The following is a 26,840-nucleotide window of genomic DNA, read 5'->3' on the forward strand; positions in this document are numbered from 1 at the left end:
TCATTTTCAAACATACACAATGTATATGATGCATGTCCTATTAGTGACTGCAATATGAATGTAGTGATGCAATTCTATTCGTGTCAATGCGATGTTTTTATGATTCGTGTCCGGGCACAATTATGTCTTTTCAAAACATTTTATTTCGATCAAATACTTTTCTTTTCATAAAACGGGATTTACGTAAGTTTTTTCTCGACATAAGACTCTGCACTATCTATCGATTATCGTTCTATCGTTCGCAATCTATATACATCTTTTGCATATGAAAAGATGTAGTTCTATCCGTCTGCTTCCGACGTCGTTTGAAAAGTACGTCCTAAGCATTCATGTTTACACTAGACTAGCTCAAAAGATTTAATCGCTATTGAGCTTCTAGCGTCGCTTCTACTATACGGTCTATTGGTTGTGTCTAACTAGAAATCGTTGCGACAAACTCCGTCTTTAAGGAAAACAGTTGTTCGTGATGCCCGTGGTATCGTACTACTCGGGATGTGGGCATTCCTTCACGTGGTAACCTTGTTGTCAACATTTGCAGACATATGTATGTCCTAGATTGATAGCTACTCGAGCATCTCCTATCGCATAGCGAGTGTATGAAACTTGCATAGTTGGAACTTCCTTGTTCCGACGACAAACTAATATTGCTAGCCCTTTTGAATGCTTTCCCTTATCTATCTTTCCCATAAATCCGACTATGTCGCCTTTCTTAAGTCTTGCGAGCATTTCGCTCAGCATAGACTTAGGAAACTTTACATCATTGAATCATAAGAAACTATTTCTATTCATAACAATCGATTACCATATATAAATTTCATGTATCGTATAAACTATCACAGGCTTACATACCTGTGAGCATATCACTCTCCTGAGTGATCGCGGCGCAAAACAATACCTATCTTATTCATCAATCATATAATATCCAATCAATCAATTCAATCATAGTCCATAACAACATTCTTCTATCATATGAGTCTCGAGAGTATATAACTCTTCGCAGACTATATATACTCGAAAGCGTATTGCTTACTCGAGTAAACACAAAACATAAATTGTGCTCATGCACATTCCTAACTTGACCCTAATAGCACATATAGGAGGGGACGTCTTTGTAAAATGATTGAAAAATCGATGAAAAAGATGATAACGTTCAAAAGACATGACTGGATATTCCTATAATCCGCAGTAGTTCCTATATATTGATCGACACTTTCCTATACTTCAATCATAAAAGAACAATGGCCTAGGAACACTAAACCATTGCTCTGATACCACCTTTGTCACGACCCAAATTTATGAGCCGCGACCGGCGCTAGGGAATGGGAGTGGTAGCTCCAAATCCCGTAGCAAGCCTAAAAACCTGTGTAAATTTTTTTCGCAAATCAAAACATATTTCATATATTAAAATACATGTGACCCCATTTACAAATAATATCAGAGTTAAAAACACGTTATACAAAATTCTAGTTAAAATATCTAGACTACTGCGGACCGCTAGAATGAAAACCTTCTTTTTCTTCTTATACAAATGACTTCCGAGAATTAAAACTTCGGAAGCTTAACTCTTCAAATCATATCATACCATCCCTGAAAAATGGGAGGAGCAACGGGGTCAGTATAAAACTGAGTGAGTTCACCAAATTACACGCAATATCACATAAAGGGTTAAAACATTTGAAAACCCATTTTATATATAGAAAATACTCTTTTGAAATCATATTGCATACTTTATTTACTTTCCTTCATAAATCTTTGTTTATTTCATAAACTTATAGTTTATACGTATTTGGCATCTTCGATTTCTTATTATGGTGTTGATATTTTTCTTTCTCGTTTTGTTGCATTAGTTTTCAACAGAATCTTAAATCTTAGTTTATATCATCATGATTCTAAGTCGAATTAAATCATTGGCAAGTCTCTTGTGACTTGATCCTTATGGTTGGGTCCCGAGATAGTTCAACCGAGTTACCTTCAACCATATGGTACAGTCCCGAGATAATTCAACCGAGTTACTTATACCATTTCTCAATCCCAAACGATCGATAGGAGTCCCGAGATAATTCAACCGAGTTACTCCTTAGACACGGGTCCCGAGATAGTTCAACCGAGTTACCTTCGTGTCTACATTCGGACTCTGCACCCTGCAGGTCTTTTGACTTAATTGTCGATTCATATGATTCCTATTGACATTTAATAGGAGTGTTTGTTCACATAGTGTCTCGATCTTGTTTCGTATTGATTCTCGATGTATCACACTTACTTTTTATTACGTATGAGTTCCGAGGATTATCATCGAGAATGGATGAGATACAGGTTCCGGGATAATTCTATCGAGTTCAACCTTGTATCTCAGTTCTTATTATTGGGTGTACCATAGTACAATTCTCATTTTACGTTTACTAGTTGATTTTGTATTTCTCGTTATGTTATATTGATCCTTTATGGACCATGGCATGCACATTACATCTACAAGCATACATCTATAACACACGCACGTATGGGTATTTATTATGTTTGATAGTACATATCGGAATGTACTATATTTCCTTATTCATATTTGATTCGATTCATGTCATTTTACTTTACCCATCCCCGGTGTCTAAACATTTATGTTATTATCAAAATAACACATTACGATAAAACATCATTTTCAAAGCATACATACGTATACATTTTAAAAACAAACATTTCAAATATATAAATATTCATATAGCTTTTCGTATTAAAATACGTAGCTTTATGAATATTAGCGAGTAATTTAAAGTGTACTCACCACTTGCTATCCAAATTCTTCAAATAAGCATGACGATATTTCGATCCGTTTGCCTCGAGCCTTATCGATAGTCGCTTCGTCGAGTCTATGCAAATATAATAATAGCAAGAATTAATAAAATTCTAGCTATTATTAACTTATCCAAAATTATGTTTCTAGCCAACTTCGGCTATTGAAAATGCTTACTTAAAATAGCCCGTATTCTAAATAAATTGAACATATCTATAGTCCACAACACCGTCTACGACTTTCATTTAGACTCAAACTTCCTTCGACATCTCTAAAGTCTCCAAAATCTTACTCAAAAATAGCTTCTTAATCTTCCCTTTTTAATTAATGTTTTTCGACCAATTTTGAGCTATTAAAACTGTTACTTAGAATTGTCCAAACTCTAAATAAAAATGACATTCCTAAAGTTTGGAATGTCGTCTACAACTTCCGTTGAGACCTTGGTTTGAAATTAGCGTTCGGAAGTGTCGGAAACTAGTTTGGAAGTTGCTACCTCGGACTAGTCTTATGGATTGCAGAATTTAGCCTTATGGGCTGCTGTGTTTGCAGCCCATTCTGCTGCTGTTCTGCCACTATTATGGCAGCAGCTATTCCGCACTTTCATTCTCAATATTATAACGAACAAAACGACACCAAAATCAACTCATTCCGACATTCCGTTAGCTCACAATCTTATTTCAAAGTTTGCTCCTTAAACATGTTTTAACTCATTTCTTTAACTCATAATTTCCACTTAACTTTAAATGCGTCTACCTCATTTTTAATCCGACTTTTCCGAAGTCGATATCCTTTTTAACTTCGATAATTCATACTTTACACCTCCGACTATCAAATTTATTTTTTCTTATAATTTTTCCTTAAAGTTAATTATTTTTCCAAAGTGACTAACTAGTCGACTTTGGACCGATAAACGACATGCTTACAAACAGCCAATGACCAAACTAATTGTGCATTCTTACTCATCAACATCCCGACTACAACTTTCATGAAGGACCAAACCACTTTCGACGTTCCAATGGCTGGCTGGGGACTGTTGAAAACAGTCCCCTGGACTGCCCTGTTTCTGGGCAGAATCTGCCCAGAAACAGGGTTGTCTGCTCTGGTGAGCAGTCGGTTTCTGCTCACCGGAGCAGACTGGTTCTGCTCGCCTGAGCAGAACCAACTCCTCCACCGTGTATTCCGACACTCTGGCTACCCATCGGACCACTTTACAGCCACCATATCCGACCCTAACACTTCCAAAACCGAGCTCAAACATGACACCTTGACAGCTTTTTATGACAGTTTATAATTCAGCTTTAAACATCACAATTTCAATCAATCTCAGCCTATATCACCATCAAATATTCATGGTTCTAGAAATTATACCTTAGTTGATTTCTTAAGTTGATGACCGAACCTTGCTCCTCCAAGAACAACCATCAATTCTTTAAAATTTAGCTCCAAATCCATCACATGTACCTTATGATCATTAAACATACTAAGTTACTTTCATAGCTTCAAAAACCCTAACTTTTTCTATCAATATCCCATCAAAACTAATCATGGAACTTAACAATTATTAAGCTTACCTTGTTACTCTTTACTCCATGAATATTTTGCCTCCAAAATTCTTGAATTTGGTTGAGAAATTCTTAGCCTAGGGGGAGATGGAGTATTCGGCCATCAAGAGAGAAAAATGGAGGGTTTGGGTTTTTGTTTTGATCTTAATTGATCAAGTGATGGAGGTCAATTGAATCTCCTTCTTTAAGAAGCAAATGACATCATTAATTGGTTAAATTCCCTTCAAACTCAAAGGACTAAATGGTACTCTAACCAACATACTTACTTTTAATACGATTTCGTAAAGTTACGAAATTTTGGCAAATATTCTTTGACGATAAATAATGAACCTTGTTGTATTATTTATCGATCCGGGTCCAATAATTTATTTATTTAAATTTCTTTTTCCGAATATCCAAATCCCACTTAATAAAATATTTCCGTCCAATTTTATGAATTTTAATCTTACATTCCATAATTGTATTTTACGATTTCTATCGTAAAATTTATTAGCTCGGGACTTTCCAATATTTTATTTTATTTTCTTTAGTCCCAATTAAATCCAACTTCTCGCAAAATAATTTTCCATTAAAATTATTATTTTATGATAATTCCAATAGACCCACTTCGGTCTAAGTCCTTATTATCCAATCTTAATCTGATATTCTCGTTCTTAATCTTTACAATTATGCCTCGTGGCACTATACGTAATACCTCAAAAATTTCAGTTATTACACATACTTTTTCAACCGGCGATGATCTGTGCGCCGGCACGATTTCGTCTATGGCAGCGAAATCTATATTCTTCATTTCTGGAAAGATTTTAATTGTAATCTTACAATTTGATTTTCACAGAAATTGTAGGAGAAGATTTGATTTTCAGGTGAGACTTACCTTATTCATAGAGATTCGTATTCTGTTAATTTAGAAAAGTTAATTTTGCAAAATAAAAGATGGACATTGTATTTTTCAATTTTAAAAGATAGCCCCGTAATTCTCTAATTATTGTTGTATAAGTTAGGTATTTTTCAATTTTTCTCATTAATTTGAGCCTCAATATAGGCCTTTTAAAACAAACATAACAAAATACAAAGAACTACAGATAACATATAATATTATAAGTATATTTATACAATTTATGTCCCATAATACAAATTTCCCAATGTCAAATTTCTTACTTCACAAATATACAAATAATATATGCAAAAAATTACATCTCTTATCTCATATATGTAATCAAAATTTATATTTTATTAAACTGATATAATCAAAAAAATTATTATCAGTTGACTATGTGACATCTAACAAATGAATCCAACACTCCATAACCTGATGGTGTAGAAAGGCAGAGTAGAACCGGAGTAGAGTATAACTGCAACACATCAGAAGGAGAAGAAGCTAGCAACTTCAAGCTGCTGTAAAGTTCAAAAATTAGAATTTAAAGACAACAAACCATTGCAAAAAGAAGACAAATTTTAAAATACAATTTAGTGATTTAGTGTATGATCTTTTCTTTTTATTTATAATGCGACCATATTATATATGATATTGTGGCTCTAAAATATTTCATTACTTCATTTTCTGCCTATGAAGACATTAGAAAATCTGAAAGTGGTGAAAAATTCATCATTGTCTAAAAAAAGAAATTTGCAAACAATTTTGAAAGCATAAACGTAGTTTAACAAGTATAGATAGCTTAAAAAGTTTGAAAGCATAGGAGAAGTTTAAGAGCATTTTATAAAATCATGGTAAAGTTTAAAAGCATAGGAATAGAATAGCAAAGTAGCAATGCAGTTTCTAATAAGATCAACACTGCTTTGAAAAAAGATAAAAGTAGTTTAAAAGCATAAACAACTCAACCACTTTCTAAATACTTTTAAAAACCAAGTAAGTAGTTTAAAAACAAATAGTAATACATCTTACATTAGTTTTGATTCTACTACAACAGTTTGCTCAGTTTGGATGTTTCAAAAGGGACAAGGACGTTATCAAAATTCAAATCAGATTCGTTTCAGAAGGGACTATGACATGGACATTTCAGTTTAGCAATTGACTTCCACATAACGGTCTAAAACAATAACTGCGACACAGTGTTAATATCGCTTATGTTTCCAACAGTAAAAAAAAGCAGCACTTGCTTGTTTAAAGTAGCAGGAGGACCAACATTTGACAATTCTGGATCAACAACATTAAGATAAAAAGTTCAGAACAAGACAGACTGCATATAATTAAAAATGATAAAAGTAGAGTTGACAGATTGAAGTGCATAACCTTGCTCAAATATTTTTAACTCTTCAATAGATTTGTCAACAACTAGAGGAGCATTTGATGCTCTCAACTATGATGTGCATAGATAAGAGCTTCCACTAGTTTAGGAGTTAAAACACTCCTAATGCAATCGAATACTCTGCCACCAGTACTGTAGGTAGACTCATACTCCATGGTGGAAATGGGAACATCAAGGATATCTCGGGGAAATATTAGAGAAAACTGGAAAGCGAACAACATTATGCTTCCACCACATTTACATATCAATTTCATCTTCATCATCTAACGAGTCCTCGTTATGATAGATACTAGTTCACTCTTTCAACAACTTGAGGTCCCCGTTACCCTCATATGTTGCTTGAATCTCGCTTTAATTATTTATTGAGGTTTTCTACTATCAGTGTCACAAAAAAGTTAAGGACAGTGACAACGGCTTAGGTAATGCCTCATTTAAGTTGTGTCAAGTTAGGTTGAGAGCCTAACTCAGAAACACTGCTCTCACCAACAGATTCATAGAGAGATTTTTACTCATTAAACAGTAAGGTTAGCTCATCAACAACTGAATTATACAAGAGAATACCTTTCAAATTCTAAACATGGTAGCCAAAGAATTATCCATGCCTTCTAATTTAACATCGGGATCAAACACATGCAAAATAAAAATAGCTTATTCATTTTGTTAAGATCACCCTAGTATTTATCAAACTTCAGTTTTATTTTCTCACTCAAAATTTTAACCTCTATACCATTACTATCAATATCACACATCACCATATTCAAATAACATAATTGTTGAACATGCATGTCAAAAGCAACATATAAAGAACCAAAAATGCCCAAAGTGACATTGTAAAAGTGAGAAAGACAATAAAAAAACTTCATAACTACCTCCCAGTCAAGAGAATCATGTATACTACCATTCAAATCTGTCATAAATGATGACTCATCCTCATCATATTTCTCAAAAGCTTTCTAAAACCAAGAAGCATTGGTAAGCATTAAGTAAATAGAGTTCTAGCATGTAGGCACATCAAGACATAAGCATTTTTAGATTAAGTTCCAACAAAATCGGCACCTTTTTTGAAATTTTTTTAACCTAGCAAGTTTGTTTCTAATATACCTAAACACTCTCTAGTTTTCTTAATAGACGCGTTAACATCTTTAATATGATCACCAACCACTATGAGCAATACATTGCATGTGAAAAAATTTCCCTTTAACATCCCTAGTTTCCCATGCAATCTATTTCTTCCTAAAAACATTTAATGCTACATCATTGCTACCAGCATTGTCCATAAGGATAGGGAACACATTTTTAACACCCCAATCAAGCACACAGTTTTCTAAAAACTTAGCAATGTACCCATGACCACTACAAGAATAAAAGAAATTAAAATGCTTATGCAAATTCCACCAATCATCAATCCAATGGCAAGTGACACACATGTAATTTATTTTGAATGTTAATTCATGTATCAATTGTAATGCAAACCCTTTGACTGTGATCTTTTTTAAAAGAATTAATTATAATTTTGCATTTGCAAACAGATTAAAACAATCTTTAGTCATAGTCTACCTAGAAGAAATTTTAAACCTATGACATGTAGCGTTCATCAGTTTCTTAAACAGCATGCCTTCAATAAACCTAAAAGGAAACTCATCTACGATGATCATATAATCAAAGGACTTTCTAGTAGTTTCGTGACTAAACTTCCATGCCCCTAAATTAACTCTATCTCGATCATTAACAGGTTGAACATGTTGAAGAGTTAATAGAGTCTGCCTAGTGTGTTTACTATGTGGATTTTTTGAACAGCCAATGTGCTATGATAGTTAAGGTCCCATTAAGTTTTTATGACATTGGTATACTCTAGTACAATATAAGCATTTAACACTAACTAGTACACTCATTTCATCATACATACGTTCAAAATGGTCCCAAACAGTAGACATATTGGACATTGGCTTCCTCTTTCTTGCTTACTCATTCTTCCTAACTACATCATGTTGAGCTTGAGGCTGTATCCTTGGCCACATAACTACTAACTCCATCACGGGGTGGTGTTAGATTCCCCTTATACGGTTGTGTATGTTTTTCCTTATCCTTACCCATGATTGTCGTGATATCGGGGTCTAATCCGTCACTGAATTCGCCATGTCATCCTAGTTGAACTCGGCATTGAGATCAAGTTTGCATGAAGTCGTCATTAGAAAGGTCGGTTTTTGTGCGAACCATAACGCGTTCTAGTGGAGTCGTTAAAAGATGTTTGCTGAAAACATCTCCCGAGCTCGAATTTTTTAATTTGTTTAATGGAAATTGTTTAGTCTTGATGCTTTAACCGAACCAGTATCCAGATTCACAAAGGGCTTCTTGGTTAACAAAGTTAACCTAAAAATCTATACGAATTAATATGGAGGTTAAGAAATTCAAACGAGATTAACTTTTAAATTTACCTCTAAGTTAAAAAAAAATCTGAGGATTGCGGGATAAAAAAAGCACAGGCCTTTAGTTTTTGATTGGTTGAGTGATAAAAAAATAATACAACTAAACACTGAGCTACTTATTGCCATCACAAGCTAAAAAATTCTAATTTGAGTCCGATTCCTATTCTTAATTAAAAAAAACAATCCTAATGAGATTTAATATTTTATTAAAGGTTGAATGGCTTGCGTGGCCTTAATCCTGGATAAGTCTATTTGATTTTTTTGGACTTTTACTTTTAAGCCGGTGTAAATAAGTAGTAATATTTTGCATATTCTTTAAATTTTGGTAGTAAATTGAACGTTTATTCTCATCTATACCAAATATTTGACTCTGTAAGCATATCAATTTCTAATGTTAGCTAATTGATAAATCACCAAACAGAATCCGAGCTTTAACGACCTGCACACCACAAGCAAACAGAGGTCAGAAGGAACTCCAGTAGGGGTCACCGGACGTTCACTCCGACGCTCAAGTAAGGTTTTGAGGTAGAGGAAAAAGAAGAAGAGAAAAGAAGTATTCTTAGAGTAGAAAAGAGAAATTACCTAGGGTTTGTCCTTAAACCCTCTATTTATAGTTAGGGTTTAAGGACAAACCTGCCTCGCTGGCAGGCTGTGAGCCCAGTTGTAATAACCTAAATTTTTGAGGTATTACGTGTAGTGCCACGAGGCATAATCGTAAAGATTAAGAACGATAATATCAGATTAGGATTGGATAATAAGGACTTAGACCGAAGCGGGTCTATTGGAATTATCGTAGAATAATAATTTAAATGGAAAATTATTATGCGAAAATTGGATTTAATCAAGACAAAAAGGGAATAAAATAAAATAATTTGAAAAGCCAGAGTTAATAATATTCACGTCAAGGTCCGTGAAATATTATTAATAAATGATCGTCAAGTTTCGTAAGTATACAAAATCGTTTTAGAAGAAAGTTTGACGATTAGTTAAGAATAAGGGTTAAAGTGCAAATTAGCCACTTTAAGGACTAAAGTGGACTTTTAACCACAAACTTCCGGAGGAAGTTGTGTTTTACTCTATTTTCTCAAGATAAGAAAATAATATCGGTAAAGTTGTTATTGATAGTCATTAAAATGAAAATTGGACGAAAAAGTGAGAAAAAGTGCAAGTTAGCTCAAAATGGAAATTTGAGCGTTTTTGGCCAAAATTGCCAAAATAAATTGTTGGAGGGTGATATTATAAGGTATGATACTATTGTTATTTATTTGGGAAATAAATAATACGGAATTTATTGAGAATCGAATGATTAAAGGATTAGTGGACTAAATTGGACGAAATAAAAGTTATAAAGTGAAAGTTGAGGAGGTGACAAACTCAAGGACTAAAGGAGACTTTTGCCTCACCTATTTAAGACACTTGCATATGAGTTTAAACTCAGCAAGCATATCATTTTCAGCTCCTAAAATTCGTCATTCACCCTTTCTCCATGGAAGAACATCAAGCAAATTTCAAATGGTCATAACTCACTCAATTTTGGTCCGAATTGAGCGATTCTTGTGACCACGGAACGAGGGAAGGATCCTCTACTGATATATAGTATCAATTTAAGGTAATAAGTTCAGTATATAATTAGGGTTTCAGAGTTTTTATTTCGGTTTTGGATGAGGAATTGAGGTTTTATGGTGTTTGATGTTCATAGGTTATTGAAAGCTTGAAGGGAGTATTTTGATGGTTGTTCATGGAGGAATTCATTCAACCAAAGGGTTATCCCATCAAGAAAAGGTATAAATTCAGAATTTTGGACTTTTGGTAATGAATTGATTGAATTGAGTGGAGTATTGGTTAAGTTTGAAGTTGGATTTTCTGGTTTGGTGTTGAATTGATGCTGTCTACAACTAGAATTTTTAGAAATACTTAGAAATGTTTGTTTGAGCTGGAATTTTTATATGTTCTGAGTATATGAGTTAAGTTGGTGTATAAAACATTTCAGAATTTTTCATGTTTCTGATATTGAGATAAAAATTAAATAGCACCTAGTGCTCTGTTTGCAAATTGTGTAAGGCTGCTGCTGTAAGTTAATTATTTGAGGACCTTAAACATATTAGTTTGGCCTAATTTTTGGAATACACTTAGAAATATATGCTATATAAGTGCCATAAAAGTTTTAGAGAAAAATATGGCTATTTGATAGGTTAATTGAATAAATCTTTGGTTGTAGTCGGTGTAGGCAGCCGTGCTATGCACAAAGATGGTTATGCGGATATGTGTATTATCATAGAAAAGTGGAAAGAAATGGTTTGAAATGAATTGAGTAAGTTGTTAGGAGATGGCTTAATCGAGGTGTGTGAATTATGTTGAGGTTATAATTCGGTATCAATAGTTAATCTTGTTGCGTAATAAGTTCTAAATTGAATTGACGTTTTGCATAAAATGTCTTGCAAACAGCGATATTGCAAGGGCAATATCTCGGGCTGTATGAGTCCAAATTAAGTTCCGTTTATTGGTACGGAAACTTAAGGATGTTAACTATAATTGTCTAAGTTTGAGTTTTTGTTGAATCGGACTCTAGGATGTTCATTTTGGACAGAACAAATTATTGTGCAGTCTGCCCTGCACTTGTAAACAGCTCCCAGGAAATAACTTATGAGCTAGTTTTCGACACTTTCGGGTGCGTTTCATGGTCCGAGACCTAAACGAAAGTTGAAGGCGACATTCTAAACCTTAAGAATGTCAATTTTGTTTTGGGGTCGGACTATTTTTAGATAAGAGTTTTGTTAGCCGAAGTAGACTAGAAAATTAGCTTTTTGATAAATTAATTATACTTAGAAATTTTATTAATTCGTAGCGTTATCGAAATTGCGTAGACTCGAAGAAGCGACTATCGATAAGGCTCGAGGCGAATGGATCGAGATATTGTCGTGCTTATTTAAAGAATTTGGATAGCAAGTGGTGAGTACACTTTAAATTACTCGCTAATATTCATAAAGCTACGTATTTTAATACGAAAAGCTATATGAATATTTATATATCTGAAAAGTTTGTTTTTAAATTGTATGCGTATGTATGTTTTGAAAATGATGTTTTATCGTAATGTATTAATTTGATAATAACATAAATGTTAAGGTACCGGGGATGGGTAAAGTAAAATAACGTAAATTGAACCAAATACAAATAAGAAAAGTACAGTACATTCCTATATGTACTAATAAATCGAATATCGAATAATATACAAGTATCAGATCAAATATGAATAAAGAAATATAGTACATTCCGATATGTACTATCAAATATAATAAATACCCATACGTGCGTGTGTTATAGATGTATGCTTGTAGATTGTAATGTGCATGCCATGGTCCATAAAGGATCAATATAACAAAACGAAAAATACAAAAACGTGAAATGAGAATTGTACTACGGTACACAAAATAATAAGAACTGAGATACAAGGTTGAATTCGGTAGAATTATCCCGGGACCTGTATCTCATCCATTCTCGATGATAATCCTCGGAACTCATACGAAATAAAAAGTAAGTGTGATACATCGAGAATCAATACGAAACAAGATCGAGACACTATGTGAACAAACACTCCTATTAAATGTCAATAGGAATCATATGAATCGACAATTAAGTTCAAAAGACCTGCAGGGTGCAGAGTCCGAATGTAGACACGAAGGTAACTCGGTTGAACTATCTCGGGACCCGTGTCTAAGGAGTAACTCGGTTGAATTATCTCGGGACTCCTATCGATCGTTTGGGATTGAGAAATGGTACAAGTAACTCGGTTGAATTATCTCGGGACTGTACCATATGGTTGAAGGTAACTCGGTTGAACTATCTCGGGACCCAACCATAAGGATCAAGTCACAAGAGACTTGCCAATGATTTAATTCGACTTAGAATCATGATGATATAAACTAAGATTAAGATTCTGTTGAAAACTAATGCAACAAAACGAGAAAGAAAAATATCAACACCATAACAAGAAATCGAAGATGCCAAATACGTATAAACTATAAGTTTATGAAATAAACAAAGATTTATGAAGGAAAGTAAATAAAGTATGCAATATGATTTCAAAAGAGTATTTTCTATATATAAAATGGGTTTTCAAATGTTTTAACCCTTTATGTGATATTGCGTGTAATTTGGTGAACTCACTCAGTTTTATACTGACCCCGTTGCTCCTCCCATTTTTCAGGGATGGTATGATATGATTTGAAGAGTTAAGCTTCCGAAGTTTTAATTCTCGGAAGTCATTTGTATAAGAAGAAAAAGAAGGTTTTCATTCTAGCGGTCCGCAGTAGTCTAGATATTTTAACTAGAATTTTGTATAACGCGTTTTTAACTCTGATATTATTTGTAAATGGGGTCACACGTATTTTAATATATGAAATATGTTTTGATTTGCGAAAAAAATTTACACAGGTTTTTAGGCTTGTTACGGGATTTGGAGCTACCACTCCCATTCCCTAGCGCCGGTCGCGGCTCATAAATTTGGGTCGTGACAAAGTTGGTATCAGAGCAATGGTTTAGAATTCCTAGGCCATTGTTCTTTTATGATTGAAGTATAGGAAAGTGTCGATCAATATATAGGAACTACTGCGGATTATAGGGATTTCCAGTCATGTCTTTTGAACGTTATCAATGTTTTCATCGATTTTTCAAACGTTTTACAAAGACGTCCCCTCCTATACGTGCTATTAGGAGTCGAGTTAGAAGTGTGCATGAGCACAAATTGTGTTTTGTGTTTACTCGAGTAAGCAATACGCTTTCGAGTATCTATAGTCTGCGAAGAGTTATATACTCTCGAGACTCATATGATAAAAGAATATCGTTATGGACTATGATTGAATTAATTGATTTAATAGTATATGATTGATGAGATATGCGATGCGTTACTAGACACGATCACTCAGGAGAGTGATATGCTCACAGGTATGTACGCCAGTGATAATGTATGCGATACGTGACATGTGTGTATATGAATGGTTATTATGGATAGAACTTGCGCTTATTGATTGGATGCTGTTTAATTTTGCTAAGTCTATAGTGAGTGGAATACTCGCAGTCCGTGTAAGTGGAATACCACAGATGACGCGAATCAACTGTCTCCTAAAAGACGTAGTTCTCACGATGTGTTCTGGTTAAATACAATCAAATAGATTGCGTAGTTGAAGAAAACATCGTGAAGTCCGAACGCTAGAAGCTCAATAGCAACCAGACCTTTTGAGCTAGTCTAGTGTAAACACGAACGCTTAGGGTGTACTCTTCGAACGACGTCGGAAGCAGACGAATAGAACTACATCTTTTCATATGCAAAAGATGTATATAAATTGCGAACGATAGAACGATAATCGATAGATAGTGCAGAGTCTTATGTCGAGAAAAACTTACGTAAAACCCATTTTGTGAAAAGAAAAGCATTTGATCGAAATGAAATGTTTTGAAAAGACATAATTGTGCCCGGACACGAATCATAAAAGCATCGCATTGACACGAATAGAATTGCATCACTACATCCATATTGCATTCATTATTAGAACATGCATCATATACATTGTGTATGTCTGTAAAAAAAAAAAAGAGGAGTGTCATTACAACTCTTGTGATGAGAGAAGTCATCACACCGGTGCACAATTATGACATGATTTGAGAAATGAAAAGTATCGTGATTTTAAACGGATGAGTTTTTAAACGTAAGTAAGCTCAGACAGGGACTCTGTATATAGAGGCATAGAACAAGACTGATCACCTTGTTAGGCCTATATGAAGACATACGTATGTAACACGACAAGTATATAGAACGACGAGTAGTGTAATGCGAATCGCAACGTATTGAGATTTGAATTGCAAATCTCTAAGGTGGTCTTGTATATTAAATACAAGAACAACGACGCTACTTTACAAACATGTAAAGTGACAGCGGACGTGTTTAAATTCGAAGCACGTTTACCTCTGGGACGAGGAAATCGAACATAGAAGTTAGTTACGTCAGGGGATATGAACCCTACGAACAAACATATGTTGTTCAAAAAGGTCGAATAAAGAGAATTGATTCATAATAATTATGAATCAAGTAGTAATAAGATGGTTATGATGGTTAGCATAAGAAGTTACTCGATAAGTATATCGAGACACTTTCACCTAAAAACAGTATTAGATGAATGATTGTGTAAACCTAATTGTAAAGTCAACAGTTAGTGAATAACTAATCAGAGTATCGCAGCGGAAGTGTGGAAGGAAGTGAATGATAAGGTTTGAACAAGGATTGGTTAAGTGATATTAGAAGATTATGAAAATTCGAGGACGAATTTTTATAAGGGGGGAAGATTGTAATAACCTAAATTTTTGAGGTATTACGTGTAGTGCCACGAGGCATAATCGTAAAGATTAAGAACGATAATATCAGATTAGGATTGGATAATAAGGACTTAGACCGAAGCGGGTCTATTGGAATTATCGTAGAATAATAATTTAAATGGAAAATTATTATGCGAAAATTGGATTTAATCAAGACAAAAAGGGAATAAAATAAAATAATTTGAAAAGCCAGAGTTAATAATATTCACGTCAAGGTCCGTGAAATATTATTAATAAATGATCGTCAAGTTTCGTAAGTATACAAAATCGTTTTAGAAGAAAGTTTGACGATTAGTTAAGAATAAGGGTAAAAGTGCAAATTAGCCACTTTAAGGACTAAAGTGGACTTTTAACCACAAACTTCCGGAGGAAGTTGTGTTTTACTCTATTTTCTCAAGATAAGAAAATAATATCGGTAAAGTTGTTATTGATAGTCATTAAAATGAAAATTAGACGAAAAAGTGAGAAAAAGTGCAAGTTAGCTCAAAATGGAAATTTGAGCGTTTTTGGCCAAAATTGGCAAAATAAATTGTTGGAGGGTGATATTATAAGGTATGATACTATTGTTATTTATTTGGGAAATAAATAATACGGAATTTATCGAGAATCGAATGATTAAAGGATTAGTGGACTAAATTGGACGAAATAAAAGTTATAAAGTGAAAGTTGAGGATGTGACAAACTCAAGGACTAAAGGAGACTTTTGCCTCACCTATTTAAGACACTTGCATATGAGTTTAAACTCAGCAAGCATATCATTTTCAGCTCCTAAAATTCGTCCTTCACCCTTTCTCCATGGAAGAACATCAAGCAAATTTCAAATGGTCATAACTCACTCAATTTTGGTCCGAATTGAGCGATTCTTGTGGCCACGGAACGAGGGAAGGATCCTCTACTGATATATAGTATCAATTTAAGGTAATAAGTTCAGTATATAATTAGGGTTTCAGAGTTTTTATTTCGGTTTTGGATGAGGAATTGAGGTTTTATGGTGTTTGATGTTCATAGGTTATTGAAAGCTTGAAGGGAGTATTTTGATGGTTGTTCATGGAGGAATTCATTCAACCAAAGGGTTATCCCATCAAGAAAAGGTATAAATTCAGAATTTTGGACTTTTGGTAATGAATTGATTGAATTGAGTGGAGTATTGGTTAAGTTTGAAGTTGGATTTTCTGGTTTGGTGTTGAATTGATGCTGTCTACAACTAGAATTTTTAGAAATACTTAGAAATGTTTGTTTGAGCTGGAAGTTTTCTATGTTCTGAGTATATGAGTTAAGTTGGTGTATAAAAAATTTCAGAATTTTTCATGTTTCTGATATTGAGATAAAAATTAAATAGCACCTAGTGCTCTGTTTGCAAATTGTGTAAGGCTGCTGCTGTAAGTTAATTATTTGAGGACCTTAAACATATTAGTTTGGCCTAATTTTTGGCATACACTTAGAAATATATGCTATATAAGTGCCATAAAATTTTCAGAGAAAAATATGGCTATTTGATAGGTTAATTGAATAAATCTTTGGTTGTAGTCGGTGTAGGCAGCCGTGCTATGCACAAAGATGGTTATGCGGATATGTGTATTATCATAGAAAAGTGGAAAGAAATGGTTTGAAATGAATTGAGTAAGTTGTTAGGAGATGGCTTAATCGAGGTGTGTGAATTATGTTGAGGTTATAATTCGGTATCAATAGTTAATCTTGTTGCGTAATAAGTTCTAAATTGAATTGACGTTTTGCATAAAATGTCTTGCAAACAGCGATATTGCAAGGGCAATATCTCGGGCTGTATGAGTCCAAATTAAGTTCCGTTTATTGGTACGGAAACTTAAGGATGTTAACTATAATTGTCTAAGTTTGAGTTTTTGTTGAATCGGACTCTAGGATGTTCATTTTGGACAGAACAAATTATTGTGCAGTCTGCCCTGCACTTGTAAACAGCTCCCAGGAAATAACTTATGAGCTAGTTTTCGACACTTTCGGGTGCGTTTCATGGTCCGAGACCTAAACGAAAGTTGAAGGCGACATTCTAAACTTTAAGAATGTCAATTTTGTTTTGGGGTCGGACTATTTTTAGATAAGAGTTTTGTTAGCCGAAGTAGACTAGAAAATTAGCTTTTTGATAAATTAATTATACTTAGAAATTTTATTAATTCGTAGCGTTATCGAAATTGCGTAGACTCGAAGAAGCGACTATCGATAAGGCTCGAGGCGAATGGATCGAGATATTGTCGTGCTTATTTAAAGAATTTGGATAGCAAGTGGTGAGTACACTTTAAATTACTCGCTAATATTCATAAAGCTACGTATTTTAATACGAAAAGCTATATGAATATTTATATATCTGAAAAGTTTGTTTTTAAATTGTATGCGTATGTATGTTTTGAAAATGATGTTTTATCGTAATGTATTAATTTGATAATAACATAAATGTTAAGGTACCGGGGATGGGTAAAGTAAAATAACGTAAATTGAACCAAATACAAATAAGAAAAGTACAGTACATTCCTATATGTACTAATAAATCGAATATCGAATAATATACAAGTATCAGATCAAATATGAATAAAGAAATATAGTACATTCCGATATGTACTATCAAACATAATAAATACCCATACGTGCGTGTGTTATAGATGTATGCTTGTAGATTGTAATGTGCATGCCATGGTCCATAAAGGATCAATATAACAAAACGAAAAATACAAAAACGTGAAATGAGAATTGTACTACGGTACACAAAATAATAAGAACTGAGATACAAGGTTGAATTCGGTAGAATTATCCCGGGACCTGTATCCCATCCATTCTCGATGATAATCCTCGGAACTCATACGAAATAAAAAGTAAGTGTGATACATCGAGAATCAATACGAAACAAGATCGAGACACTATGTGAACAAACACTCCTATTAAATGTCAATAGGAATCATATGAATCGACAATTAAGTTCAAAAGACCTGCAGGGTGCAGAGTCCGAATGTAGACACGAAGGTAACTCGGTTGAACTATCTCGGGACCCGTGTCTAAGGAGTAACTCGGTTGAATTATCTCGGGACTCCTATCGATCGTTTGGGATTGAGAAATGGTACAAGTAACTCGGTTGAATTATCTCGGGACTGTACCATATGGTTGAAGGTAACTCGGTTGAACTATCTCGGGACCCAACCATAAGGATCAAGTCACAAGAGACTTGCCAATGATTTAATTCGACTTAGAATCATGATGATATAAACTAAGATTAAGATTCTGTTGAAAACTAATGCAACAAAACGAGAAAGAAAAATATCAACACCATAACAAGAAATCAAAGATGCCAAATACGTATAAACTATAAGTTTATGAAATAAACAAAGATTTATGAAGGAAAGTAAATAAAGTATGCAATATGATTTCAAAAGAGTATTTTCTATATATAAAATGGGTTTTCAAATGTTTTAACCCTTTATGTGATATTGCGTGTAATTTGGTGAACTCACTCAGTTTTATACTGACCCCGTTGCTCCTCCCATTTTTCAGGGATGGTATGATATGATTTGAAGAGTTAAGCTTCCGAAGTTTTAATTCTCGGAAGTCATTTGTATAAGAAGAAAAAGAAGGTTTTCATTCTAGCGGTCCGCAGTAGTCTAGATATTTTAACTAGAATTTTGTATAACGCGTTTTTAACTCTGATATTATTTGTAAATGGGGTCACACGTATTTTAATATATGAAATATGTTTTGATTTGCGAAAAAAATTTACACAGGTTTTTAGGCTTGCTACGGGATTTGGAGCTACCACTCCCATTCCCTAGCGCCGGTCGCGGCTCATAAATTTGGGTCGTGACACCAGTGGTCCCAGAATTCGGTTATGCTCACGTGGAAGAATATCCCTGCAGGAGGCGCGGTTTGTTAGGTGTGTCAGAGGGAACATTCCTCACGTACCTGTCAGAAGATCTTCTGTGGTCCTAGGATCTGGTACACGAGCGTGTGCTTCTGGGCAAGACCTCGGAGCCCGGTCAGACTCTGAAGCTCGGATAACTTGGGGACCAAGTTATCATGGTTCTGGTATTTGAGAATGTCTCGAAGCTCGGGTCATATGGTCCGGTCTCTCGGTTTTATGAACCGGAGCTCGGATCGGGTTTGAGGCGAATATAACCCGGAGCTCGGATAGAATCGTGGGTCCAACCTTATCAGCCCTGAGTATCTCGGATTATGTTCGAATACTCGTCGATTCGGTGACCCCCCAAGTCGCATGATCTATAATTCTGAGAAGGTCGGACGTAGCTATCAGGTCGGCGAAATGCTTGACTTAGCGATGTTCGTTTCTGGCGAGGTTGCTTCGCCCCTATTAGATGTGCTACGTTATCACTAGTCCCCCCCCCCAGTGCATCGGATATTAATGTCCGAGATGGTGGTGTTCTTCGAGGTCTCAAGTCACGTGAGTGGTGGCTCGGTTGTCCTAGTGTTAACCGATTCTGACACCGAACCGCTTGTCAGAAGGATTAACTGGTGGGATGTGAAAGGGCCTGTCCTTTCGAGGTAGTATACATGACAGCTGTTTGAGATGGGTCTCCTGGATGGCGGTTGTGCCTCTGCGCACGTTTCAGCCACGTGTCTAGCAGTTATTGCTAGTGAAATTTTCTAGGAGGCGCTTTGAGTGGGAAGAGAGAGAAAAATTAAAGGTGTGTCCTTTCAATTTCCCTCTCTTTTTCAAGTATAAATTGCATTTTTCAAAATCAGATTAGACTTTTCATCTTCGTCTCTCTCGTTTTCTCTCTGCGCTAAAAAAAAACTGTGTGCTTTGATTTTTTTTCAGTCTTCCTCGTGTTTCTGAGTGTGAAGGTTCTCTGTTTTTCTCTTTGGCGAAGGATTATCTGGTGTTTTTGAAGCTTTCTGTTTCCGTTGCTGTCTACGCTGAAGGATTTTCCATTGTTTTTCGAAGGTTCTCTGCTTTATACACAAGTAAGTTTTCTGGTTTTCTTATTAAATTTTCGGTTCTTCGTATCTGTGATGACTTGAATGTTGTGTTTGTGGTGCTTGATTTCTGTTATTCGTTCCTTGCTTGCTGCGGAGGTTTTTCTAGGGATTGATACTTGTTTTTCCTTCTGTGTTTGTGTAATGTTTGAGAATTCCTTTTGTTTCCCAGAATTCATTGTTTTGCCTTGTTTCGTGGCAGTTGGTCACTGTGATTTTATTATTTTTGTTGTTTCTGTGTGGTTTGTTTGGGGTCTGGATTTCCAGATTTGGGAATTTAGGGTTATGTCCTCTGTTTGGGAGGCGTTTCTCCAGAAATCTGGAGGTTTCGTTTGATGTTCTTCATGTTCTGATGAATTCATCCCCTAGGAAACCCTCATTGATCCACAGTTTTAGTTTTTCATTCGTTCATTTTGTTTATTTAGTGAGACTTGCCTCATCCGAGCTTGTTTCCTTGTCTTTAGGCATGTCGGGTGAGTCATCAGATCGTGAAGAGGGGATGGGGTATGATGACAATGACTTGGGCACAGACGAGCCGTCTACTGAATTTTACGTAGTACGCCCTCGGCGCGATGAGGCTCCCGAGGTGGAAGAGGTGGGGACCTCTATTCCTGAACCTTCCCGTAAGGGAAAGGAAAAGAAAAAAGCTGGGAATGATAAGCCTGAGGACCGGGATATAAAGACATCGCGGTGTACGTTGGGTTTTTTGAGGGCTGTGCGAGCAACTTTCGACATCCCGGAGGAGTACGAGCTGTCGGTGATTCCTAAGGGGAAGAGGTTGAATGATGTTCCTCCCGAGAACACTATCATGCTCACTCTGGAGCATCTACAGTCAGGGATTCGGTTTCCCATTTCCGAGCAATACAAGAGGTTAAGCGATTATTTCGAAGTGCCTTTATCACAGATTCACCCCAATGGTGTGCGGCACTACTCCTGTTTCTTGAAGCTGTGTCAGCAAAACGGAGTTACGGACAGCATGCGACTCTTCTGCTGTATGTATCTGATGTCGTTGAAGGACCAGAGTCATTTTGCTTACCTGCGATTTCGGGGTGAGAGGAAAGATGTTCCCGGGGGGCTGGTCTCGGGGATAACCGACTCCTTGAGGAATTTCAAGGAGGATTATTTTCAGACTTCTCATCCTACGGCTTTCCAGGGGATGGTGACTACCTGGGTTGCCAAGTGCTACAAACCCGAGAAGTGGTTCCATATCCCCGGCCCTCTAGAGCGAGATGATATGTATAAGCTCCGGGATGCTGCTCCTGCTGGGGAAAAGGCTCATGCCGATGATCTGAGCCCCAAAGTTCCTTTTGACTATTGGAAGAGCCCGGCTCCAGCTAGTGCCGGTTTGTCTTGCTTATTTTCATTAGTTTGGTGTTTATCTTAGTACTTTGTCTTGTTTGGTATCTTGCTTGCTGTGTTGTGTTGTGCTTTTTCCTTTGTTTTGTTTTTTTTTTTGACTCATTGTGCCTTGGTGTTATTGCAGTGAACAGTCTGGATCCTGCTAAACTCGCTGGGAAGAAGCGCAAAAGGCCTGCTACCCGAGCTTCTACCTCGGTGCCTCCAGTTGTTCCCCGGGAAGCGGCTGATGCGGCTTCGGGGCCTCGACCAACGACGGAGAGTACAGCGGCCCCTGAGGCGGGTATCCACGTGGTCCCCCTCCGGGTCCAACTGCCTGGTGGTATCGAGATCCCACCTACGGCTGAACCAGTGGGGAACATCCCTTTCGTGGACCTGGGATCTGCCGAGACTGTGGTGGGGCCGCGAGAAGCTGAGGAGGTCCCCCAGGGGGGCGGTTCCAGTGCTCAAACCCCCCACTTCCGGATGCCGGATCTGTCGGACGTTTCGTCGGACTCCAGCACCACTGCTTCTGGGCCCAATGGTATTACTCGGGCGCGTTTCTCCGAGTGGGTCGGCCAGCATAACCCCGGGGTCCGAGTATCCATTCATGAACTGCCCATAGCGGGAGACATTGCTCGGGTGACGACTCTGCCCGAGGACGAGGCTTATTATAAAACTTATAAGCCCGAGAACTTGCTAGCCACCGTCTTTGCTCTCTGTATCCAGGTAATTTTTTAATATTGCTTGACTTGTCTTTTTGTTTTATTTGATTCATTTTTCTTGTTCTAAACAACTTTGTGTTTGCATTTAGGCGGCTCGGATGTCGTACCGGGCTGACCGGAATGCCAGCCAAAATGAAAATGACCTCCTGCTGGCCAAGAGGCTTTTACTTTCGGAGGCTGCCAAGGTCCGGGATGCTGAAAAGAGGGCTGGAGAAGCCGAGAAAAGGGCCTCGGAGGCCGAGAAGAGGGCTTCGGACGGGGCTTCTCTGGTGGCCAAATTGGAGGACAAGCTGAAGTGTTCCGAGGATCGCCGGGCCGAGGATTTGGGCATGCTGGAGAAACTAAGAAGCGAAGTAAGCCGGCTTGAGAATGAACATTCTGCGGCTAAGGATGACTTTGCCAAGCAACTGTCCGCCCTGACGACTCGGAATGACTTGGCGTCTAAAGGCCTCCGAGAGACCGTGGCCGACCAAAAGAAAAAATTGACCGAGATCACCAAGCGGGCCGAGGATGCGGAGGCCGAAGTGGCCAAGGGAGCAGCCCGGGAGGAAGACCTATACGAGGACTTCCGGCGGATGCTATACGTCAGGGAGGTTCAAGTCGGCGAGTTTGTGAAAAGCCGGTTTGGAGCCGACGTCGATGTTTCGGACTTCAAACTAGACGCGTTAGAGCTGCATCGCCGAGCTAAGGAGCTGCCCGAGGATTATGATGTGCCAGCAGATATCGAAGATTATCTGGCTGATGATCAGGGCCAGGGCCCGAACTAAGGCGGTTGTTATTGTAATTTTTGAACAATTTTTATCTTAATTTTTTGTTTTTGTAAGTTTGTAATTTCCGAATGCTGAGCTCTGAGCTCTTTTGTCACATCTTGAATATTTTTGCAAGGCTTGATCATTTTCCTTTGTATATATATCTTGTTTTTTACTTGTCGGTATGCCTATGTTTTCTTTTTATTTCAATGTTGTTTTCTTGAATGAATTTTCTGCCCTGTTTTGTTTCTTCGAAGATTTTGTCTATGTCTATGATAACATGTTTCATGAACTACTTGGCTCAGTTTTCGAGTTGGTTTTGTTAGTGTGACCTTCTTGGTTTTTCGTGGATTCTAGACTCAGAGTTGGGAGAAAAACGCTAGAATAGGTTCTTTGTTATTCTGAGATCAAGTTTAATCAAGTTGCTCGGTGTGAGCACTGCTGAGTCCGGATAGCCCGGGGTTGTCATTGCTCGCAGGTGGTACCCAGCCCGCGGGTTTCACATAGCCTGCTGGTGGCACCTAGCCCGTAGGTGGCACATAGCCCGTAGATGGCTCATAGCCCGTAGATGGCACATAGCCCGCTGGTGGCACATAGCCCGTAGGTGGCACATAGCCCGTAGATGGCTCATAGCCCGCTGGTGGCACATAGCCCGTAGATGGCACATAGCCCGTAGATGGCACATAGCCCGCTGGTGGCACATAGCCCGTTGGTGGCACATAGCCTGTAGACGGCACATAGCCCGTAGATGGCACATAGCCTGCTGGTGGCACATAGCCCGTAGATGGCACATAGCCCGCTGGTGGCACATAGCCCGCTGGTGGCACATAGCCCGTAGATGGCACATAGCCCGTAGATGGCACATAGCCCGCTGGTGGCACATAGCCCGTAGATGGCACATAGCCCGCTGGTGGCACATAGCCCGTAGATTTTTTACCGAGTAGATTGCTCGGGTTTTGAAAAAGACATGAATTCTTTTTAATCTTTTTTATTCACTGAGGGTAAAAACTTATGTTTGAGTTTTACAAAAGCCTAACTCAAACATAAGTGAAACAACCCCTAGGTACCTCGAAAATGAAAATAAGTGACTACTGATAGTATTTCCGAAGAACCTGGGAGTTCCAAGTTCTCGGGAGCACTCTGCCCGACATGTGTGCTATCTTGTAAGCTCCTGCTCGTCCGACCTCAGTGACTCGATATGGGCCTTCCCAGTTGGGTTCGAGCTTTCCCACTCCAGCATTTCCCTTAGCAATGTCTGCCCGTCTCAGGACCAGATCCCCGACTTGGAAACTCAGGGGTTTAACTCTCTTGTTATGATACTTAGCCATTCTTTGCTTGTATGCTTCGATTCTCAGCGCTGCCTGCTCTCTTCGCTCTTCCAACAGGTCTAGGCATAACTTCTGTTCTTCCTCGTTTTTGGCCTCGTCAAAGAACTGGACCCTTAGAGTTGGCATCCCGATTTCTACAGGTATCATTGCCTCACACCCATATGTCAAAGAGAACGGGGTGTTTCCTGTGCCTGCCCTTGGGGTGGTTCGGTAAGCCCATATGACCTTCGGTAGCTCTTCCAGCCACTGTTTATCGAACTCCCCCAGCCTGGCCTTATGCCCTTTTAGGATCGTCCGGTTGGTTACTTTGGTCATCCCATTGCTTTGCGGGTGAACTACCGAAGTGAAACGCAGGTCAATGTGCAAGTCGTTGCAAAATTCCTTGAAGGCTCGGCAGTTGAACTGCTTCCCGTTGTCGGTTACCAATGCTCTGGGTATATAGCCCGCTGGTGGCACATAGCCCGTAGATGGCACATAGCCCGCTGGTGGCACATAGCCCGCTGGTGGCACATAGCCCGTAGATGGCACATAGCCCGTAGATGGCACATAGCCCGCTGGTGGCACATAGCCCGTAGATGGCACATAGCCCGCTGGTGGCACATAGCCCGTAGATTTTTTACCGAGTAGATTGCTCGGGTTTTGAAAAAGACATGAATTCTTTTTAATCTTTTTTATTCACTGAGGGTAAAAACTTATGTTTGAGTTTTACAAAAGCCTAACTCAAACATAAGTGAAACAACCCCTAGGTACCTCGAAAATGAAAATAAGTGACTACTGATAGTATTTCCGAAGAACCTGGGAGTTCCAAGTTCTCGGGAGCACTCTGCCCGACATGTGTGCTATCTTGTAAGCTCCTGCTCGTCCGACCTCAGTGACTCGATATGGGCCTTCCCAGTTGGGTTCGAGCTTTCCCACTCCAGCATTTCCCTTAGCAATGTCTGCCCGTCTCAGGACCAGATCCCCGACTTGGAAACTCAGGGGTTTAACTCTCTTGTTATGATACTTAGCCATTCTTTGCTTGTATGCTTCGATTCTCAGCGCTGCCTGCTCTCTTCGCTCTTCCAACAGGTCTAGGCATAACTTCTGTTCTTCCTCGTTTTTGGCCTCGTCAAAGAACTGGACCCTTAGAGTTGGCATCCCGATTTCTACAGGTATCATTGCCTCACACCCATATGTCAAAGAGAACGGGGTGTTTCCTGTGCCTGCCCTTGGGGTGGTTCGGTAAGCCCATATGACCTTCGGTAGCTCTTCCAGCCACTGTTTATCGAACTCCCCCAGCCTGGCCTTATGCCCTTTTAGGATCGTCCGGTTGGTTACTTTGGTCATCCCATTGCTTTGCGGGTGAACTACCGAAGTGAAACGCAGGTCAATGTGCAAGTCGTTGCAAAATTCCTTGAAGGCTCGGCAGTTGAACTGCTTCCCGTTGTCGGTTACCAATGCTCTGGGTATATAGCCCGCTGGTGGCACATAGCCCGTAGATGGCACATAGCCCGCTGGTGGCACATAGCCCGCTGGTGGCACATAGCCCGTAGATGGCACATAGCCCGTAGATGGCACATAGCCCGCTGGTGGCACATAGCCCGTAGATGGCACATAGCCCGCTGGTGGCACATAGCCCGTAGATTTTTTACCGAGTAGATTGCTCGGGTTTTGAAAAAGACATGAATTCTTTTTAATCTTTTTTATTCACTGAGGGTAAAAACTTATGTTTGAGTTTTACAAAAGCCTAACTCAAACATAAGTGAAACAACCCCTAGGTACCTCGAAAATGAAAATAAGTGACTACTGATAGTATTTCCGAAGAACCTGGGAGTTCCAAGTTCTCGGGAGCACTCTGCCCGACATGTGTGCTATCTTGTAAGCTCCTGCTCGTCCGACCTCAGTGACTCGATATGGGCCTTCCCAGTTGGGTTCGAGCTTTCCCACTCCAGCATTTCCCTTAGCAATGTCTGCCCGTCTCAGGACCAGATCCCCGACTTGGAAACTCAGGGGTTTAACTCTCTTGTTATGATACTTAGCCATTCTTTGCTTGTATGCTTCGATTCTCAGCGCTGCCTGCTCTCTTCGCTCTTCCAACAGGTCTAGGCATAACTTCTGTTCTTCCTCGTTTTTGGCCTCGTCAAAGAACTGGACCCTTAGAGTTGGCATCCCGATTTCTACAGGTATCATTGCCTCACACCCATATGTCAAAGAGAACGGGGTGTTTCCTGTGCCTGCCCTTGGGGTGGTTCGGTAAGCCCATATGACCTTCGGTAGCTCTTCCAGCCACTGTTTATCGAACTCCCCCAGCCTGGCCTTATGCCCTTTTAGGATCGTCCGGTTGGTTACTTTGGTCATCCCATTGCTTTGC

At 38.2% G+C, this 26,840-nt stretch overlaps 1 protein-coding gene and 2 long non-coding RNA genes across 5 annotated transcripts; 2 read left to right on the plus strand and 1 right to left on the minus strand.

The window, feature by feature from the left end:
- The first annotated feature begins 10,549 nt into the window (after positions 1 to 10,549).
- On the plus strand, positions 10,550 to 13,709 carry LOC126667820 (uncharacterized). The gene is made up of 3 exons (XR_007638293.2): positions 10,550 to 10,646; positions 10,737 to 10,819; positions 13,242 to 13,709. It is a non-coding gene; the product is annotated as an uncharacterized LOC126667820 (long non-coding RNA).
- Positions 13,710 to 16,085: 2,376 nt separating this feature from the next.
- On the plus strand, positions 16,086 to 19,215 carry LOC126667819 (uncharacterized). 3 transcript variants are annotated; one of them, XR_008790048.1, is made up of 4 exons: positions 16,092 to 16,321; positions 16,412 to 16,494; positions 17,577 to 17,661; positions 18,917 to 19,215. It is a non-coding gene; the product is annotated as an uncharacterized LOC126667819 (long non-coding RNA). The 3 variants fall into 3 exon arrangements; XR_007638291.2 differs by lacking the exon at positions 17,577 to 17,661 and having other exon boundaries at positions 16,109 to 16,321; positions 18,917 to 19,111; XR_008790047.1 differs by lacking the exons at positions 17,577 to 17,661; positions 18,917 to 19,215 and having other exon boundaries at positions 16,086 to 16,321; positions 16,412 to 16,591.
- A 5,103-nt stretch (positions 19,216 to 24,318) lies between these two features.
- Positions 24,319 to 24,805, minus strand: LOC126668257 (uncharacterized). Its single transcript, XM_050361463.1, has 2 exons — positions 24,524 to 24,805; positions 24,319 to 24,417 (listed from the first exon to the last, which is right to left on the minus strand). Exons 1-2 carry the CDS (start codon positions 24,803 to 24,805, stop codon positions 24,319 to 24,321), a joined length of 381 nt encoding a protein of 126 aa, XP_050217420.1.
- Positions 24,806 to 26,840: the final 2,035 nt, after the last annotated feature.

Source organism: Mercurialis annua, linkage group LG2 (genome assembly GCF_937616625.2).
Source record: "Mercurialis annua linkage group LG2, ddMerAnnu1.2, whole genome shotgun sequence".
In the NCBI taxonomy this organism is placed as follows: domain Eukaryota; kingdom Viridiplantae; phylum Streptophyta; class Magnoliopsida; order Malpighiales; family Euphorbiaceae; genus Mercurialis; species Mercurialis annua.